At 34.6% G+C, this 22,003-nt stretch overlaps 1 protein-coding gene across 1 annotated transcript in view; it reads right to left on the reverse strand.

The window, feature by feature from the left end:
• Positions 1 to 5,556: 5,556 nt before the first annotated feature.
• Positions 5,557 to 22,003, reverse strand: part of TNFSF13B (TNF superfamily member 13b) — a 32,915-nt gene continuing 16,468 nt past the window's right edge. Inside the window, exons 4-6 of the mRNA XM_023217639.3 lie at positions 10,470 to 10,582; positions 10,231 to 10,381; positions 5,557 to 7,216 (exon numbers count right to left, since the gene is read on the reverse strand). Of these exons, the coding sequence (XP_023073407.1) occupies positions 7,104 to 7,216; positions 10,231 to 10,381; positions 10,470 to 10,582 (377 nt within the window). The 3' untranslated portion in view covers positions 5,557 to 7,103. The remainder of the gene's footprint in view (positions 7,217 to 10,230; positions 10,382 to 10,469; positions 10,583 to 22,003) is intronic.

Here is a 22,003-nt window from a genome sequence, read left to right on the forward strand (position 1 = left end):
AGTCTGTTCTCAAGCTGCCAATAAAGACACACCTGAGACTGGGTAATTTATAAAGGAAAGAGGTTTAATGGATTCAGCGTTCTGCATGGTTGAGAAGGCCTCAGCAAACTTATAATCATGGTGGAAGGGGAAGCAAATACATCCTTCTTCACTTGGCACCAGCAAGGAGAAGTGTCAAGCAAAAGGGGGAAAGGCCCTTTAAAAACCCACAGATCTTGTGAGAACTCATTCACTATCACAAGAACAGCACGAGGGTAAACAGCCCCATGATTCAATTACCTCCCACCAAGTCATTCCCACAACACATGGGGATTGTGGGAACTACAGTTCAGGATGAGATCTGGGGGGGACACGGCCAAATTATATAATCAAATATTTGTGTATAGGCCACTTTCCCATCTGGGTGTTTCCTGGCCTCATGCAAATTTATGTCTGCTCCCCAACCATGCCCTCCCCACCCTCTTTCATGCAATTTAACAGCACTAACAGTCTGAGCACAACTTCTCTCATGATTTTTGTTATTTGACTTGGCTTCAGGACTCCTGGTTTTTACTCTTTCTTAATGGTAATTTCTTTTTAGTGTCCCTTGCTTGTTCTTCCTCATCTCATGGACTCCTGAACGTTGACATTCAGAATCCATTCTTTCACTGTCTTCTCTGCTCTTTGGACTTTACCCCTGGTAATCTCATACAGGGTTTCTATTCCCAACTTCGTAGATGGTGTCTCCATTTTGATGTTCACCTTTCAACGAAAATTTAATATGTTCAAAATTGAACTCCCTTCCTGCCCACTCTGAAGCTGCTTCTTCTAGTCTTCCTCATCCTGTTAGAGGATGTTTATTATTCATGTTACTCTGGCTAAATCTTGGGAGTTATCCTTCATGCCTCTCTTTTTATCTTCCTGCCCCCATGTTTAGAGAATAAACAAATATTGTGGGCTACACTTTTAAAGATATTATACAGAATATGACCATTTTCAATATTCTCATTGTCAACACCTGTGTTTGATTATTAGACCTGTCATAACCAAGTGTCACAAACTGGGTGGTTGAAAACAAGTACTTCTCACTGTTCTAGAAGCTAGAAGTCTGAGGTCAAGGTGTTGGGAGGTCTTTGCTTACTTGGAAAGATCTAGGTGAGAATCTTTCCTTGCCTCTTTTAGCATTTGGTGGTTGCTGGTAATCCTTGGTGTTTCTTAGCTGGTAAAAGCACCCATTTCATCTCTGCCTTGATACTCACGTGGCCTTCTCCCTGTGTGCATGTCTCTGTTTCTTCTCTTCCTCTTACAAAGACACCAGCCATTAGATTTAGGGGCCTACCCTACTCCAGTATGACTTCACTTAAGTTACATCTTAACTACATCTGCAAACACCTTATTTCCAAATAAGGTCACCTTTACAGGTACCGGGAGTTGGGACTTTAGCAAATATTTTGGGGAAATGTAGAAGTGGTAATAATCATCCAGTGATAACTATCTTTTCCTGGTTGCAAAGTTTATTAGATTTAAATAGTTTTCTTTATTCCTGCTTTGTTGAAAGTGTTTACCATAAGTAAATATTGAATTGTACTTTTTCCCTCCTGGATCTACTGAAATGATCATGTGATATTATCCTTGAATATTTTATTCAACACAGAACACACAATTCAGCCACCCTAGTCAAAGCTACCATGATTCCTTGCCTGGATTATGGCTACAAACCCCTGTTAATCTCCTGCTTTCACCCGTTCTCCTATGTAGACTAAACACTACAGAATTCACAGTGATTCTTTTACAAGTAAGTCAGATCACATCACTTCTCTGCTCAGAACTTTCTAGGGTTTCTTTTCTCACTCAGACTAAAAGCAATTCCCTCCCAATGCTCAGCAAAGGTCTTGTAGGCTCAGTGCCCTCCCCTCCCTACCTCTCTAGCTTCATCTTCTACTTTCTCCATGGATCACTGTGGTCCAGGCATCCTGGGACCACTGTTGAGGACCACTGTCCTCGACAAACACACTGAAGGGATTTTGCTCTCTTTCCTCTCTCTCAAATACTCTTCCCCATAAATCTTACTGTATTAATCTGTTTTCACGTTGCTGATGAAGACATACCCAAGACCGGGCAATTTACAAAAGACAGGGGTTTAATTAGACTTATAGCTCCACATGGCTGGGGAAGCCTCACAATCATGGCAGAAGGCAAGGAGGAGCAAGTTATGTCTTACATGGATGGCAGCAGGCAAAGAAAGAGAGAGCTTGTGCAGAGGAACTCCTCTTTTTAAAACAATCAGATCTCATGAGACTTATTCACTATCACAAGAACAGCATGGGAAAGACTACCCCCTTGATTCAATTATCTCTCATTCAATTATCTACCACAACACATGGGAATTCAGAGTGAGACTTGGGTGGGGACACAGCCAAACCAAATCATTTACATTACCTTCTCCATGCCCTGCTTCAGTGAGGCCTTCCCTGACTGACAGGCTGTATGGCATAGTGCTGAGGTTGACGGACTTACAGCTAAAGGACCTGGGTTCAGATCTTGTTCTTGCCATTTACAGCAAACGGTCAGGTAATTTACATAACCTCTCAGTTTATGAAATAAGTTTATGAAATAAACTGAGTTTATGAAATAACTCTTATCTATGAAATAAGGAAATTAATAGTGGCTTGATCTTTTGGAGTTGCTGGAAAATTGAAATAAATTAACACTTGGAAGAGTCTCTCACACGATATAAATACTTAATAAATATTTGTGATTGTTATTAAAGTATGCACCACATCTTCCTCCAGTAATGCCTTATGTCTGCTACTTTATTGGACTCCATAGTATTTGTCCTCATCTAGCAAACCATATGTTCGGCTTGTTTATTTTTTGCCCCCTTGCCACTAAATAATTACCAGGAATATTGCCTTATAAATATTAGACATTTAATAAATATTATTTGAAAAAATGCTAAAATGTCTAGACCCTTTGGTATAATGTAGAAGTGGTAATAATAATCCAGGGATAATTATCTTGTTCTGGTTTCTTGCCAAGTTTACAAGATTTTTAAAATTTTCTTTATTCTCACTTTGCTAAAAGTGTTTACCACAGATAAATATTGAATTGTACTTTCTTTCTTGGATTTACTGAGGTGATCATATGATATTCTCCTTTAATATTTTATTATAATCACTTACATCTGTTATTAATATAGATACAAATTTGCAAATATGGATCAAATCCAACTTGGTTATTATGCATGCTCTTTGTAAATATACTGCTGAGTTCAGTTTGCTAGTATTTTACGATGTTTGCATCTACATTCATGAGTAAGATTGGCTTGTAATTTTTACTTGTAATTCTGCTCTCAGAATGTTTTGGTATCAAGATTATAGAGGAAAATATAAGTTGAACTTGAGAGTATTCTCTCTTTCTTGTTCTCTAAAATAATTTACATAATATAGAAATAGTCTGCCCCTTGAATATTTGAGAAAATTTTCCCATCTGGGCCTGACCATTTTTTTGTGTGTTTAAATTGTAAACTACTTCAACATCTCTAATGGATTCATTTTTGTCTCTTTTATACTGATCAGTTTTTGTCAATTTATATTTAGGAATTTATCTCTAATCTAACTTGTTAAAGTTTATTGACAAAACATTCTTATTGTTTTTTTTTCATTTTTCTCTTTGGCATCTATACTTTTGTCCCCATATTCAGTTCTAATATTGTTTAGGCTGGCTTGCTGTATTTTTGTTGGAAAATATTGATAATGAAATATTTCACAAGAAACCTTGAGGTTTATATATAAAATAAAAACACTTTATTTTTATGATAAACGTATCTTATTATATTTATCTCTATATTTATATTTATTTATCTCTAAATTTTTTGGTCTTATTGACCTTTTTAATTACCTCTCTTTTCCTGTTTCTGAATTTCTGCTCTTATCTTTCATTGCTTTCTTCTATTCCTTTGGCTTAGGTTTTTTGTTTATTTTGTTTTTATCTTGCTTTTGTTTTGCCTTTTGTATTTTTCTTGCTGTTGGTGCTTAGCTCATAACTTTCAGTCATTTTTCTCATATAATATAAGCATTTAAGTTTATAAACTCTATATATGCAGTGATTTTCCTACACCCCAGGGTTTCTTGTGAAGTATTTTGTCAGCTAGTTGTAAACATTTTCTGATTTCCGTATGCTTTCTGTTTAAGCCATAAATTATTTAGAAGTGATTTCTTTCCACTTTAATTTCCAAGTGCATATTTTCCTTACTTTTTAATCACTGATTTCTTTTACTAATGATGCCGTAGAGGAACTGTAATTGTTATAAAGCCAACTGTTTAAAATGTGCTGAATCTTGCTCTATAACTTAGCATGTGGTCAGTCTTCACAGGGTCTGTGCATTAGTTGCTGCATTAATGCTAGTGTCTTGACTTTTACCCTTGTGCTGTAAGATGTTAACACTGGGAATATAAGTGAAGAATATAAGGGCTTCATTGCACTTTTCTTTCCCATATTTTTAAAAGTCTGAAATTATTTCAAAACGAAAAGTCAAAAAGTTTTAAAAACATGCAAAGTGATTAGCTCAATGCTAAAGAATTTCCTCCCTTCTCTTGTATCTATAATCCCACCTGTTGTCTTCCTTTCATCACCATCATCAAACCTCAAATGGTGAGGATTATAAATTCTACATTGCACCTTTGATATGGTTTAGCTGTGTCCCCATCCGAACCTCACCTTGAATTGTAGCTCCCATGATTCCCATGTGTTGTGGGAGGGACCTGGTGGGAGATAATTGAATCATGGCAGCGGTTTCCCCAATATTGTCCTTGTGGTAGTGAATAAGTCTCATGAGATCTGATGGTTTTATAAGGGGTTTCCTCCTCCACTTGGCTCTGATTCACTCTTTGCCTGCCACCATATAAGATGTGCCTTTTGCCTTCCACCATGATTGTGAGGCCTCCCCAGCTATGTGGATCTGTGAGTCCATTAAACCATTTTTCTTTATAAATTACCCAATCTTGAGTATGTCTTTATCAGCAGTGTGAAAACGGACTAATACAACCTCTAATTACAGCAGAGCAGGGGTTGGGCCCAATATGTGATAAGAGGTTGCTGCCAACGAGATTGCCCTCAGTGATGCCTTTTGTGATCCCTACAAGATGCTTGTCCTGGTTGAAACTTACCACCTCATAGTCAGTTCCTCAGGAGAAGAATGCTTGGCCTGGTATTAGCTTTTCTCAGTTATACATCTACTTAATATTATAAGTATATATGTAAATACTCAATATTATACCAAAATATATACTTAATATTGTACTAAAAATCCCATAAAATATACTGTACTGTTGGATAAATTCAATTCTAAAGGTAATAATATAACTGATGTCTCCTTCTAAATAGTTTAAGTAGTTAGACAGATGCAGATGTGAACAGATCCTTTTTCAGATACGGAAAATATTCACATTTCCAAACGATCATATCCTAACACAAATTAATTTATCATGTTTCACCTGATTTTAAAAATAACATTTAATTATACAGTGAGAATGCAAAAGGTGGGTGTTGCTAGACAAACTCAGTCAGAAAATGAGGCAAAGGGCAATGAAGGTTTTTATTTGTTAATCCATATTAGCAGCAACACCAGAAAAATCATGAACCACCCCTCCTAGCACTGAAACTCTGACTCCACGTACCGCTTCTTCTTTTTAAATTACAATGTAAAACAAAATGAACTGCAAAATATATTTTATTTGAATTTACTGAAGTCGAAATCATAGGAACCAGATACTTAAACAAAGTTTAAACTTAAAGTTTAGATTTTAAACATAAAATTTAAATGGTTTTATTTGTTTTGAAGAGTATATCCTTGAAAAGTATTTTGATATAGATGCGAACATTTTCATAGACTGGCATCTATTTTTCCATCTACTGTTTAATGAAGTAAACTGTTGAATGATGTAAACTGTTAAATGAAGTAAACAGTTAAAACTAATGACATAAAAAACAAGCAAAGCAAAGGAAACATGTTATAAAAGATAAGTATTACAGCATTCTTAAGTATGGTACTTTATAAAATGAAAACCGGGATGATGTCTTCTGAGATATCAACATATTTATAAGGAGTACATGGTACGTGACATACTTCAGGATGCCAAGAATTTTAATTAAAACTAAACCTCTATAAAGTGAATATAAAACTAATAAAAGGAATATTTTTAAAGGTTGGGATATGTAAACTACAATAGCAGCAGTTTGAAACAGAAGAGGAAGAAATAAAGGGAAATTACATTACATTAGTATAAATGTATTCAGTAACTTCTGTTGGAGATTATGTTGTTATATATGAACAATTATAGTTATTTTTCAATTAATGCTTTACATGCATAAATTGAAATTACCTGACATTAAAAGTTTCTGAAATTCATTATAGGAAATACACATGAGCATAAACAAATGAGGAAACGAGGATATTCTCTCTCTCCTGTGAAAAAATGTGTGGGTAATATATTACATCATAGATAGAAATTGCATACTTGAAATGACCATAAAATACTTAAATAGTACATGGATACTATTTCCAGCCAAGTTGTTTCATATTTAAACTTAAACTTTTAGTTATTTCATGTAACTACTGCAAGATTTCTAAAATTTTTATTTTTTACTTTTTGTAATGTTGACCAAAAAGGAAGGAGTGCATTTAACATAAAAATAGAAAATGAATCCTGAGATTTCTCATAAATGTCTTAATGTCCTAGAGATGTGGGCACTTGTTCCGTAGTAAATTATGGACGCCACATTTTACAAAATCCTTACTGCCCCTTTGAATTGTGTTCTTCCTCCAAGATAAGAAGCTAAGACTCAATTGTTCACATGGAATTCTAGTGAAAAGCCTTTCTAGTTCTATCTTTCCCTAAATGGGCTCTGGTTTCTTGTAATTCACATGACACTCTTTGGCTGTGGCTGTCTGTTAAATTTCCTGTTTTGGACTAGTGTCAGCAAACCAAAACAAATAGCTCACAGAAAAGGCAATGGTAACTACTTTTTTTTTTTTTTTTTTTTTTGGTATATCCAGTTAGATTCTTTCTTCTTAGAGGTACAGAGAAAGGGAAGAAAATAGTTACAGACATGGTATAAGTAGGTTACAGCAGTTTCAATGCACCAAAAAATGTGACATCTCCATCCAGTGATATTTGTGCATTTTCTCGTGGTATTGCAAGTTGAAGTTCATCTCCTTCTTCCAGTTTTGCAATGCCTAGGAAAAAAATTATTTACAAGAACTATAAGTGGTTATAAAACAGAAAAGAAAAAAACCTAAATAAAACTATTTTGTTCTGTAAAAAAAAAATGTTAACATAGGCATCCAGACTTCAGGATATACCAGTGGGCTTCTAAACCACTGCAATTATCTGAGCCTAAAAAAATTTAGAAGAAATAAGCAAAAGGAGTTACAACAGATATGTATGAATTTATTACCTACTCTTTAAAAAATGGAGTTCCCCAAAAGAAGTCCAATACATAACTTTTTAAACAATTAGGTAAATCATGGCACATCCCTTGATAGAATATTAAATGATTAGTGATGATTTTTATTTAATTTTGTTGACAAGAAAAGCTTTTATAATAATGTTAAATAAAAATGTGAAAAATTACACACACACATATATATACTAGATATTCCTAATTATATTTTTAAACATACATATGAAAAGCATAAATATTAAAAAGTGAAGAAAACACCATTTCTTAACATAACACATTTATTAATATAGTTTTTCTTGAGAGTTCAGACTATGGGTTTAAGCATTATCTGGATTACTTTTCACAACCTCTTATATTTTGTTTTATTATATAACCACATTTGTCTTCATAATCAAAAACAACAATGAAATTAACTCTTCAAAAATGACCAATAAATCTGTGTGCGACTAATTTACAAGGACAAATGCATCTGTGAATTGGTAATACAAAATACATTCAGGGACTACACTCAATGTATCAAAAGAAAAATATGAAGGAGAAGAAAGAGGATTGTGTCAATAATTGTGGCTTACTATTTTTAGAAGAGTTGCATTGTTTCATTAGCATAGTGAAAATGTACCTACATAAACACATGTATGTTCATGTCTATTCTAACCTAAAGCCCAAAGCATGCAGATTTGCTCAGGCAGCAGCCAGGGGGAGTTTATTTATTGAACATTTACTATGTACCAGGCACGCTTCTGGGAAAACCTACAGTAGTGATCAAGGATGACAAAATTTCCGTCCCCACTGGTTACGCTTTTTTGTGATGGGCAAAGACAGACTACAACAAAAGAAAGTTTTTTAGGACTTATTACAGGTTATGTGTACACGTTCTAGAACTGACAAAACATTTGTGGACTACCTTAAGCAGTAAGAATAAAATGATTGAGATTTATTTGTTGAACAGACTTGTCATTATCATAGAGATTGGAAATGAGCTAATATTTTGACAAAGATCATAGCTCACAAAGCATTAAGTAATATTAACTCTAAAGATTAGGTGGGTGTGAACAACTATAGAGTCTATTTAACATTTTAACACTAAGTTATTGGCTATTTCAATTCTTCCAGATTACAGCAATCAGGTATAATTTTTCTAATAAACATTTTGTTAACACACTAAGTAATAAGATTCAGCTTTATCTATGTAAGTGGTTCTTTGATATTATGTTGGGTTTCTGAAGTTGGCCATTCACATCTTTTCAGGTTACTATGGAAACATTTTATGTACTTACACTCTAATGTGTGGTTTTAAATGGCTTTAAATAAATTTGCCCTAAAACAGATTAAAATTGCAAGCCTGAAACTTCCTAGAGGACAGGACTCATATACAACAGTAAGCTACTAGTAATGAAAAATATTTTTAAAGTCAGGTGAATTATTCTTAAAGTAAGACACCTTAAGAAATCTAGCAGACTTCTCTAATAGCAAGTAACTGTAAGAGGAGCAGATGATTAGAAAAATGTTTTAAAGACTTATTTGTAAAATTTTTAGTATTAATGCATATAAATAAATAACAGATTGGAGTAGTCTCACCATTTATAAATATTTTGCAACTCCAAACTACTAGTCAGCACTGGGTGAAGGGAAACATCTCTTTATGAAAATTAGGGAATTCTAATTTTATAAACTTCCTCATCTCCCCACCAATGCTATCTGTGGCTGCAGATCCAGAATGACATCATTTCCATTATTAGAAACTATTTTCCTTAGTTTCTAACTGACTTATTGGGCATTTGTTTGTAAATGCCTTTGAAATACAGTACTTCAAAATGCATAGCCAATCTCCATTCCTGTGTGTCACACGGTCATTCATAGTAAACATCTGGAACTGAAGCCATTCCTCACGGTTCTGGATTTTTACAAAATCAACAGAGAAAATAAATGTCTTTAAGGTAAATAGTTTTCTTTAAAACCAGCCTGGATTAATTTTAAATCACCCTTGAAAAATAAAATGAAGGAAATGTTGGCAATTACGGCTGAAACAGACCTGAGGTTTACAAGACCTGCCCTGCTCTCTGCCTCTCACCGCTCCTGGGTGCAAAGGTAGGTTTGCTTCTACACTTTCACATTCCTAAGTCACCTGTCTGGTGTCCACTGACACAAGATGTCACCTGTGTGAGACAGAAGCCATTGTCCAACTTTCCCTTACCCTCAAACCCGGCCACGGGCATTTCTTCCACAGCAGGCAAGAAGAGGTTTGGTTGCTCCCAGTGTGGAATCAGACTGGCTGGTTTAAACCGAGTCTAAAAATTAGTAGCTGTGTAACCTGGGACAAGTTACGTTATCTCTCTGTGTCTAGATCCCAACTCTCTTAAATGGGAAGATTAAATAAGCATGCATATATAAAATGCAGAAAAGAGTGCCTGGCCAGTGGTAATCACTCTATCATTGTCAGATATTATTACTGTTGTTATTAAGGGTTGAAGAAAATATATTTGAATTTTTCTCAGTGTAGAAGTTACTATGTAGAAGTACTATGTACAATGTAGAAACTGCTATGAAGTTACTACCCTTTCTAAATGTATATAAAGATGGTAAAGTTATTAGTAATAATTCCATCTTTCTCAATTAAAACAGACTAGCTTATCATTCAAGATTGAAAAAACACAACATATTGAGGAATGTCTTTCTGTCTTTTCGTATTTTAGGGCACCATCCTTTCATTTTCACATTTTGCAGCTCAGATTTTTCATCAAATTCTCTTCATTTCACAATTAGCAGGGTGCGAGAACTATTATTTACCAGCTGAATAGCAGGAATTATTGGGTAGTGTTTCAGGCATATTTTGAATACATCGAAACAAAGTCACCAGACTCAATTCGTCCCCAAAGACATGGACTTTTTTCCTCTGAATTAGATGTCCCATGGCATAGGTCTTATCAGTGTATAAAACCTGAGAAACAAACCAAAAATCTTTGTCAGAAATGAACACAAAATGGGAGGCTTCAGACAGTAACATCAAAATGAGGGTTTGAACCTACCTGACCATATATAAAAAAGTAACCAGTTTCTTTGACCAATATTTTATTCTCTTTTTCTTCTAGGGCACTTCCCCTTTTAAAGCTGAGAAGCCATGGAACAAATGTGTAAGATCCTGTAATGAAGAGAATCATTTATAAGGAAAGAAAGCAAGAAAGGCTGTTTCCACCTCCACCTCCACCTCCATTAAGTTGTTACGCTACCACTGAAACTTAGAAGATAATTCCATCCAAAAAAAAAAGGAGAAGAAGAAGACAAGTCACATTACTGCATTGGATTCTTTGCCATCACTTATATATTAACCTGGGTTAATAGATCAGATACAAGAACCCAAGAGCTAACCCTTTACATGAATGTCTGGGTTTTCCCTTTATTGGTCCATATTTCGGCTATTTCATAATAAAGGCTGGTCTGGATAAGAGAGTTTGAAGCAAAGAGTGGACAAAATTTCTCTGAATAACACACTAGTAGCGATTTTCCTTTGATTCTCAGAGAGGAAAAAGTATGTGAAGAGTTTGGCAAAAGGTTTCCGGAGGAAGAAATCTCTCCATTCCTTGGCCCAAATGTGGCAACAGAAGGGAGCATATGGGAGAAAGAAGAAAGTGACTAAGACACAACCTTTACTAAGAACAGTCAAGGAACTTTGTAACAACGATCTATGATATTTGAGTTTCAATGGCTTTTGCTCAGTTCACTGATTAATTCTCCTCCATTACCCATCAAAAATCACTTGGTGAGTGACAAGGAGGCCGCTGTGCTCAAGGGTGAGATGAAAGGGATAGAGAGAAGACAGTAGCCATCAGGGAGTAGGCACATGGGGGACTACATTGCTGAGCCAGAATCTATAAGTGCGTTCGGATATCAAAACCCATTAAGAGAGCAGAGACCTTCCTTTCCTGTGAATTCATACTTTACATTCCCTGGATTTCTCATGGGTGTGTCACGTGACTATCTGAGTAAAGGGTGAGCCCTAAGGCTAGAGGTTGGGAAATTTGGAGAGTGTAAATTAAGTGATGTAAAATGAATAAAAAGAAGATTAGGGGGATTGTAATGTAAGGATAAAATAGTAAAACAGAGCTGTGGAAGTTAGTCTAGAATCATACTTTAAATGTCCCTGTATAATTGGTAATGGTGGACCATCTCTGTCCAAATTTCATCCTGATCACAGCAAAAATGAAAACAAAATCGACAATGAAATTCAGAGTCCACAACAGACAATAGGCTAGAAGCCAAAGAAGATAACAATTTTTCTAGAATTGAGATTAGAGAGCATTTTTTTTCTGTGGGTTTTCATGAGGGGCACAGGATGATGTGGTAGTTAACAACGTGCTCACATTCCGTACATACAACTGCCGAGTGTACGTGCCTTCTTCGCATAGTGTTTCCAAGGCAAACCAAGTATATTCAAACTTTTTCCAAATAAAATTCTTTTTTGATCTTATGTTTTAATTGACAGATAAAATTGTACATATTTGTCATGTACAACATGTCTTGAAATACGTAGGCATTGTGCAATGACTGAGTCAAGCAAATTAAAATATGTTACCTCGTATAGTTGTCATTTTTGTGGTGAGAACACAGTATCTACTCATTTAGCATTTTTCAAGAATACATTTAATTAACTGTAGTCACCATGTTGTACAAGAGATCTCTTCAACGTATTCCTCCAGTCTAACTGAAATTTTGTAACCTTTGACCAACATCTTTTCACCCCCACCCCCACCACCCAGCCACTAGTCAACACCATTCTACCCTCTACTTCTTTAAATTTGACTTTTTTTTAGATTCCACATATACATCAGATCATGTAGTATTTGTCTTTCTGTGCTTATTTAACTTGTTCTAATGTCCTCCAAGTTCATCCATGTTACTGAAAACAACAAGGTTTCCTTCTTTTTATGCTGAATAGTATTCCACTGTGTATATATCACACATTTTCCTCATCCGTTCATCTGCAGATGGATACTTAGGTTGATTTAGTATCTTGGCTATTGTGAAAAATTCTGCAATAAACATTGAAGTACAGATATCTCATCTGTGGTCACACCACTCTGAATGCACTGTATCTTGTCTGACCTCAGGAGCTAAGCAGGGTGGGGCATGGTTAGTCCTTGGATGAGAGATATCTCTTTGACACACTGATTTCCTTTTCTTTGGATATATACTTGGTAGTGGGATTGATGGATCGTATGGTATTTCATTTTTAATTTTTAAAGAAACTTTTATACTATTTTCCATAATAGCTACACTAATTTATATTCCCAGTCCAAATAAGATTATTGAGAGAAGAATGTAAAATACGAACCACATATTTCTGATTGTTTCTAAGGAGTAAGAATCCTAGGTGATAACAAAACAAATTATATTGTAAATTCAAGCTGAAATAAATAACATTTCCTTAGTCAGACCTTTGAGTTCCTATTACCATAGACAGAGGGAGGAAAGATGTCAGGGAGAGTGGGGAGGAAGGATGGAGGATCTATGAGCGGATCAAGAAACTTCCCAGGTCTTCTTCAGCACATGCTCTTGTCGACCTGTGCTTCTTGCTCACTCCCAGGAGCCACATCCATCACTGTTTCTCACCAAGGGTGAATGTGCCCTGATGTGGGCAGGTCTCATCACCCTAATTGGCTTTTCCCAAAGAAGGGAATATTTTCTTAAAAGAAAAGCCCTCTTGTATAGTAATAGTTAACACAAGATCACCTCAATGACAAATTACAAATGCAAAATCATCATCGCCTCTTTTATGATATAATTTCAGTGAAAAGATTATAATAAAATAGTTTTTAATTTTATTTAAATGACATAATGTATGCCAAGCACTTTTTGGAGTGCTGAAAAATGAGAAAGAGTTAATACAGTTACTGTCAATATTGTAAAACACAAACTGATAACTTCACCAAGGCAGTTGCTTTCATAGCTTAATGATATTCATTTGATGCTTGGAGTGAAGAGAGATTTTAAAAAAATAATACACTTGATAGATACTAAATTTTCTGAGCTAAAGGGCCATTTGTGTTTGGTTCCCTGTCACTTTCCCAGGGCTTCACATCATGACTGACCCACAGTAGACATGCAGCAAATATTTATTAATTAATTCAAATTTAAACATAATATAATTCAAAATAGCAATGTACTGTAAAAATTAATCCCAGGTATTCAATTGGTTTTTTAAAAGCATTTTACTACCAAGTTACTGAAATTCTTGTAATGAAATGCCCTCCATCATAGAGCTAGTATATTCTCTTAAATTGAAGTAAAATACAAATTTCTAAAACCACTTGTTTACATCTGGCTAAAGATATTTGTTTATTAAAATTTTCATAATAATTTAGATTGATTTCTTAGATGTTTTACATTCAATTAATATCTATATAATTAAAGACCCACTTCTTAGTAAATGTCACTGGTGTCTTGTCAGCATAGAAAATAAAACAAGTACATAGTAGGTCTCTATTCTTACTGTCTCTTAATATTTTATTTAGGCATATTATCATCTCTTCTGGCAATAATCTTATTAAAGTGATAGAGAACATGTTTACTTATTTTTATTTATTGTCTTTATTCCTCCCACATCCACACACACACATATGCACACCCACATACTTACCTGGGCTCTCTGCAAACAGGAGATAAAGACTAAGGTTAACTGCAGACAGCCCAGTGAAGGGTTAAAGAAATACCCGGGTTCAGAGGCTGTTTGTAAACACCAAGAGAGATTTTTATTTTTGTTTTTCCACTTCTAATGTTTAACAAAATCTCTGTCAGGATGAGGATTAGCAATAAAATAATCTCTATCAGGCCAAGAAAACAGATAATAGAAGAAAGACTCCTGTGTCCACACAGGACAAGGAATAGAGTCTAGGCAAAAAAAAAAAAAAAAAAAAAGTACTTTGGAAAAATTACTAAACAAGTGAACAACTGCAGTCCACATCAATTAACAACAGAAAACCCTGAGGATGGGAGTAATTTTGAGTTCCAGATATTTGCTACATTGTAACATCCAAACTGTCCAATTTTCAAGAAGAAACTTCAAGGCATACAAAGAAAGAAAATTATAAACTACTCAGTGGACCAAAAGAATAAAGTCATTATTACAAGATTAACACTCAATAGCGAATCACTTTTCTACCAGTGATCTAACTCTTTTCTACCAGTAATAAACAAGTGGAATTTGAAATTAAAAATATAATGGCATTTAGATGATTACCTCAAAAAATGAAACACTTAGGAATAATCCAACAAAATATGTAAAAGATTTAAATAACTAAATAAATGGAGAGACACTCCATGTTTATAAACAGGAAGACTTAATATTGTCAAGATGTCAGTTCTTCCCGTAGATTCAATGCAATGGTGTTTTTTTTTTTTTTTTTTTTCCGAGTCTTGCTCTGTCACCCGGCTGGAGGCAGGGGCACGATCTTGGCTTACTGCACCTTCCGCCTCCTGGGTTCAAGTGATTCTCCTGTCTCAGCCTCCAGAGTAGCTGGGACTACAGGCACGCACCACCATGCCCGGCTGGCTAATTTTTATATTTTTAGTAGAGAGGAGGTTTCACCATATTGGCCAGGCTGGTCTCAAACTCCTGACCTCGTGATCCCACCTTGGCCTCCCAAAGTGCTGGGATTACAGGCATGAGCCACTGTGTCCAGGCGACTCAATGCAATCTTAATCAAAATCAAAGCAAGTTGAATATCAACAAACTGAGTCTAAAGAATATATGGAGAAGCAAAAGACAGAAATGCCAACATAATATTAAACGATAAGAACAAAGTGGGAGAACTAACACTACTCTACTTCAAGACTTACTATAAACCTACAGTAATCGAGACAATGTGGTATTATTGAAAGAAGAGAAAAACAGATTATCGAAACAATATAAAGAGCCTAAAACTAGACTCACATATAATCAACAGATCATTGACAAGGGGCAAAGGCAATATGATAAAGAAAAGATAGTTTAAAAAAAAAAAATAGCACCAGCACAACTGAACATCCACATGTTAAAAATAAATAAATAAATTGAAACACACACATTGATTTTAATAAGATTTGGAATCTTTTTGTCTTTACGCTTCTTGAAGTTTACTGAACTTTTCAGATGTGTAAATTTATGACTGTCTTCAACATTGGAAAGAGTTTGGCCATTATTTCTCCAAATATTCTTTTTTCAAATTTTATCTCTCTTCTCCTTCTGTGACTCTCATAATGCATATGTTTAACGTATCCTGGGGGGGGGGGGTGTCTCTTATAATCTGTTCACTTTTCTTTATTCTTTTTAAACTTCATTTTTAGAGCCATTTTAAATTCACAGAAAAACTGAGAGGAAGGTACAGTGATATCTCATAGACCTCATACTCCCTACAGATGCATATCCTCCTCCATTATCAAAATCCCCCACCAGAGTGGTACATTTGTTACAGCTGATAAAGCTACACTGATATATCATGGAGGAAACTTAAATTTCTATTACTGAAAAAAAAAAAAAGAAGTGAAAATAAAAATGTTACATACTGTGCAATTCCAACTACATGGCACTCTGGAAAAGTTAAAACTATAGAGACATTTTAAAAATGTCATTTCCAGGGGATAAGCAGCAGAAAGGGAAAGGTAGTTGGAGTGAAGCACAGAGAATTTTCAGGACAGTGAAAATACTCTAATACTACAATGGTGGATACATGCCATTATACATTTGTGCTAATCTATAGAAAGTACAACACTAAGGTGAACCCTAATGTAAACCCTGGACTCTGGATGATAATGATATATTAGTGTAGGTTTATCAGCTGTAACAAATGTATCACTGTGGTAGGGGATTTGATAATGGGGGAGGATATGCATCAGTAGGGAACATGAGGTCTATGAGATATCACTGTACCTTCCTTTCAATTTTTCTGTGCATCTAAAATGGCTCTAAAGATAAAGTTAAAATAAAAAAGAATAAAGAAAGGTGAACAGATTATAAGAGACCCCCAGGATACATTAAGCAGATGAACATATGCATTATGAGAGTTACAGAAGAAGAAGAGAGAGAAAATATGTAAAAAGAATATTTGGAGAAATAATGGCCAAACTCTTTCCACTGTTGAAGAAAGTCATAAATGTACACATCTAAAAAAATTCAGTGAACTTCAAGAAGGGTAAACACAAAAGATTCCTACCAAGACTTATTAAAATCAAGCTATTAAAAGATAATGACAAGGAGGAGATCTTGAAAGCAGAGAGGCAATTCATCAAATATAAAATATGCTCAATAAGATTAATAGCTGATTTGTCATCAAAAACCATGGAGGCCAGAAGGCAAGGGAATTACATATTTAAAGTACTGAATGAGAAACACTGTTTACCCTCTATTCCATATGTGAGAAAATATCCTTAAAATGTGAAGAAAAATTAAAGTGTTCTCAAATAAAGAAAAACTAAGGGAGTTCATTGGTAGCAGACTTACCCTGTGAGAAATGCTAAAGTAGATAGAAATTAAAAAAAAAAAAAAAAAAACACTAAGTGAGAACTGAAAGATATATGAAGAAATAAAGAATAGAAGTAAAGGTACATATGTAGGTAAATATAAAAGCCATTGTAAGTGTATTTTTAGTTTTTAACTTCTCTTTTGTTTCCTATACTATTTAAAAGACAAATACATAAAATAATAATTATTAATTTATGTTAAGGGCTTACAGTGTTTAAGGCTATATTTTGTGACAATAACAACATAAGAGAGAAGCTAAGTTGTTATCAATTCAAACCACAGTGTTATAAATTTAGGATGTTTATTGTAATCACCAGAATAACAACCATGATGATAACTTAAAATGCACAAAAAGAAATTAAGAGAAAAACAAAATGGTGTACTTATAAAGGTATATTAAAAACAAAATAAAGAAGAAATAAAGGAATTGAGGAACAAAACTTATAAAAAAACAAACAGCAACACAGTAATTCTTTCCTTATCAGTAATCACTTTAAATATAAATGAACTGAATTTAAATTTGGCAATTAAAATACAGAGATTGGCAAAATAAATTTTTAAAAGCCCAAACTCATGATCTAATTATATTCTGCCTACTAGAGACTCACTTCAGATTCAAAAACCACAAACAGGTTTTTGTGTTTCAAGGTTTCAAGATCAAAGGATGACAAATATGCCTCCTTGCAAATAGCAGCCAAAGAGAACAGGGATGGCTAATACTGATATCAGAATAAGTACATGTTAAGTCAAAAATTTTTATGAGACAAAGAGAGTATTAAATATTGATAATAGAGTTAATGTATCAAGAATACCTAATAATTATAAACATCACTCAACAGAACCTCAAGATATAAGCAGATATTGGCTGAACTGAAAGGAGAAATAGACATTTCTACAGTAACAGCTGAAGATTTCAGTATCTCACCTGAAATAATAGCTAGACCATCTAGAGAAGAGATCAATAAGGCAACAGTGAACTTCAACAACACTGTAAACTAACTGAACCTAACAGACATATAGAAAACACTCCACCCAAAATCAGCAGAATACATATTCTCAAGTGCACACGAACATTCACCAAGATAGACCATGTTGTGCAACAAAATAATTCTCATTAGATTTAAAAATATTTAAATTCTACAAATATCTTTTATTTTAAAAAGATATGCTTTTCATCCTTTGACCTTGAAACCTGTTTATGCTTTTTTCCTTTACCTGAAATGAATCTCTAGTAAGCATTCATTTTAGCTACCTTCAATAACATAAGGAAAATTGGAAAACTCACAAATAAGTGAAAATTGAACAAATTCTTAAACAACGAATTGATCTATGAATAAACCCTAGAAGAAAACAGAAAATAGTTTGAGATGATTGAAAATAAAAACACAACACAGCAATAATCATAGGAAGCAGTGAAAGTAGCACTCAGAAAGAAACGTACAACTGTAAATGCCTATGTTAAAAAATATCTCAACTCAATATTCTAAGTTCAGCTTAATGAAATAAAAATAGAAGAGGAAACTAAACCCAAAATTGACAGAAGGAAGACAATAATAAAGATCAGATAATATAATAAAGAAGGTAATAATAAAGAAGGTAGATGGAATAAACAATGGAAAAAGGGCTGGGTGCAGTGGCTCACACCTGTAATCCCAGCATTTTGAGAGGCCAAAGCGGGTGAATTATTTGAGGTAAGGAGTTAGAGACCAGTCTGACCAACATGGTGAAACCCTGTCTCTACTATAAATACAAAAAAAAATTAGTTAGGTGTGGTGGCACATGCCTGTAGTCCCAACTACTTGGGAGTCTGACGCAGGAGAATCACTTGAACCTGGGAGGCGAAGGTTGCAGTGAGCTGAGATCGCACCATTGCACTCCAGCCTGGGTGATAGATACTCCATCTCAAAAAGAAAAAAAACACAGAAAAAGACTGGAAACAATCAATAACACTGAACATTGGTTTTTTGAAAAATACGAACAAAGATGACAATCATTTAGCTACATTGACTGATAAAAAAGACTCCAATTAATAAAATCATTAAAGAAAACGGAGGCATTATTAATGGCCTATTAGAAATAAAATGTTTATACCTTTTTATTATTTACAATAATCTACTCCAACAAATTAGATAATGTAGATGAAAGGGACAAATTCCTGGAAACACACAAACTACCAAAATTGACCAAAAAATAAATAAAAAATCTAAACAGACCTATAACCAGTATAGCGTTTAAATTAATCCAAGTCTTCCCTCAAAATTCATAACTAGATGACTTTACTGGTGAATTTTGCTAGACATTTAAAGAAAAATTAACATCAATCTTCTCAAACTCTTCCACAAAACAATAAAAGAGAAGGGAACAATTCCTAACTTGTTCTGTACATCTAGAATTACATTGATACCAACGCCAGACAAAGACACCACAAAAAACTACAGGCCACAATCAATCATGAATATAAATGTAATAATCCTCAAGACTACCCTAACATCAGAAACAAGACTATGCCTGCATTTACCACTGCTATTCAACATATATTGGAAATTTTAAAAAAATCCAATGCAAGGAGAGTAGCAAAACAATCTCTATTTGCAAATATCATAATCCTATATGTAGAAAATTTTCAGCCAGGCGTGGTGGCTCACGCCTGTAATACCAACACTTACTGGTATTACTTATTAGTAACACTTATTGGGAGGCTGAGGCAGGCAGATCTCTTGAGGTCAGAAGTTTGAGATCTGCCTAGCCAAACATGGTGAAACCCTGTTTCTACTGAAAACACAAAAATTAGCCGGGTGTGGTGGTGGGCACCTGTAATCCCAGTTACTTGGGAGGCTGAGGTATGAGAATCACTTGAACCCTGGAGGCAGAGGTTGCTGAGCCCAGATCATGCCATTGCACTCCAGCCTGGGCAACAGAGCGAAACTCTGTCTCAAAAAAAAAAAAAAAAAAAAAAAAAAATCCATGAATTTACAAAAAAATCTACTAAAACTAATCAATGAATTCAGTTAAGTTGCAGGGTACAAGATCAACACTCAAAAATCTGTTGTGTTTCAATATACCAGGAATGAATAATCTAAAAATGAAATTTTAAAAAAGAATCCCATTTACAGTAGCATCTGTTACGGACTGAATATTTCTGTCACCCAAAATTGGTATGTTGAAATTTTAACTTCCAATGTGATGGTATTAGGGGATGGTGCCTTTGGGAAATAATCAGGTCATGGTGGCACAGTCTTTATGATGGGTTAGTGTACTTATAAGAAAAGACATAAGAACTTGCTTTTGTCTCTGTTCTTAGCCATGTGAAAACACAATGAAAAGACCACCATTCACAAACCAAATCTGTTGGCACCTTAATCTTGAATTTTCCAGCCTCCAGAAGTGTGAGAAATACATTATTATTGTTTAAGCCACTCAGTCTACTGGAATTTGTTATAGCAAACTGAACTGACTAAACAGCATTCAAAAGAATATAACACCTAAGAGTAAATTTACCCAAGGACATAAAGCACTTTAATACTGAACAATAAAAAAGATTGCTATAAGAAATGATAGGACAAAGGCCGGGCGCCGTGGCTCAAGCCTGTAATCCCAGCACTTTGGGAGGCCGAGACGGGCGGATCACGAGGTCAGGAGATTAAGACCATCCTGGCTAACACAGTGAAACCCCGTCTCTACTAAAAAATGCAAAAAACGAGCCGGGCGAGGTGGCGGGCGCCTGTGGTCCCAGGTACTCGGGAGGCCGAGGCAGGAGAATGGCGTGAACCCGGGAGGCGGAGCTTGCAGTGAGCCGAGATCTGGCCACTGCACTGCACTCCAGCCTGGGTGACACAGCGAGACTCCGTCTCAAAAAAAAAAAAAAAAAAAGACATGATAGGACATATAAATAAAAGAGAAGATATCTTGTGTTCATGGATTGATAGATTTAGTTTTGTTAAGATGGCAGTAATACCCAATATTACGTACAGATTCAGTCTAATCCATATACAAATTTCAGTGACCTTTAATTTTCCAAAATGAAAAAGCCAGCCTTACAATTCATTTGTTATTGCAAAAGAGTATCAAATAGCCAAAACAATCTTAAAAATAAATAACAAAATTGAAAGATTCACCATTCTAAATTTCAAAGTTTACTCTAACAGTAATCCAAAGAGTATGGTGGTCCAGAGTAAGGCAAAGCATATAAACAAACAAAATAAAATAGAGAGTACAGAAATAAACCCATGCATCTATGTCCAACTGATTTTTAACAAGTGTGCCAAGACCATTCAATGTGGAAGAAATCATCTTCTTCAACAAATGATGTTGGGACAACTAGATATCCTCATGCTGAAAGATGATTTTGGACCTCTGCTTCACATATAATCATATACAAAAATGAATTAAAATAGATCAATTGCCTAAAGATAAGACATAAGGCTACAAGACTCTTAGAAGAAAACATATGGGTGAATCATGATGTTGAATTTGGCCTGAGTTCTTCAATGATGACACTAAAATCACAAGAAACAAAAAAAAGGATAAGTTTTACTTCATTTATCTAATGCACAATACTCTTGTGCCTCAAATGACATTCTTGAGAAAGTAAAAGGTAATCCACAAAATAGGAGACAATACTTGCAAATCAGATATTTGATAAGGGTCTTGTATCCATAATATATAAGGAAGTTTTACAACTCAACAACAAAAAGACAAACAACTCAATTAAAAAATGGACAATGTACTTGGATAGATATTTTTCCAAGGAAGATATACAAAAACGAAAAAGTACATGAAAAGATGCTCAACATCATCAGTCATAAGGAAAATGCAAATAAATACCAAAATGAGATATGGCTTCACACCCACTAGGAAGGCAATAATAATAAAAACATTGAAAATAAGATGTGTTGGTGAGGATGTGGAAAAATTAGAGCACTTGTACATTGCTGGGGGGAATGCAAAATTGTGCAGCACTGTAGAGAACAGGCTGACATTTTCTCAGCAATTCTACTCATCGATGTTTACTCCAAATAATTGAAAAGAGGCACACTCAGGAAGTACTTTATGCAAATGTTCACAGGA

The sequence above is a fragment of the Piliocolobus tephrosceles genome, chromosome X (genome assembly GCF_002776525.5).
Source record: "Piliocolobus tephrosceles isolate RC106 chromosome X, ASM277652v3, whole genome shotgun sequence".
Taxonomy (NCBI): Eukaryota; Metazoa; Chordata; class Mammalia; order Primates; family Cercopithecidae; genus Piliocolobus; species Piliocolobus tephrosceles.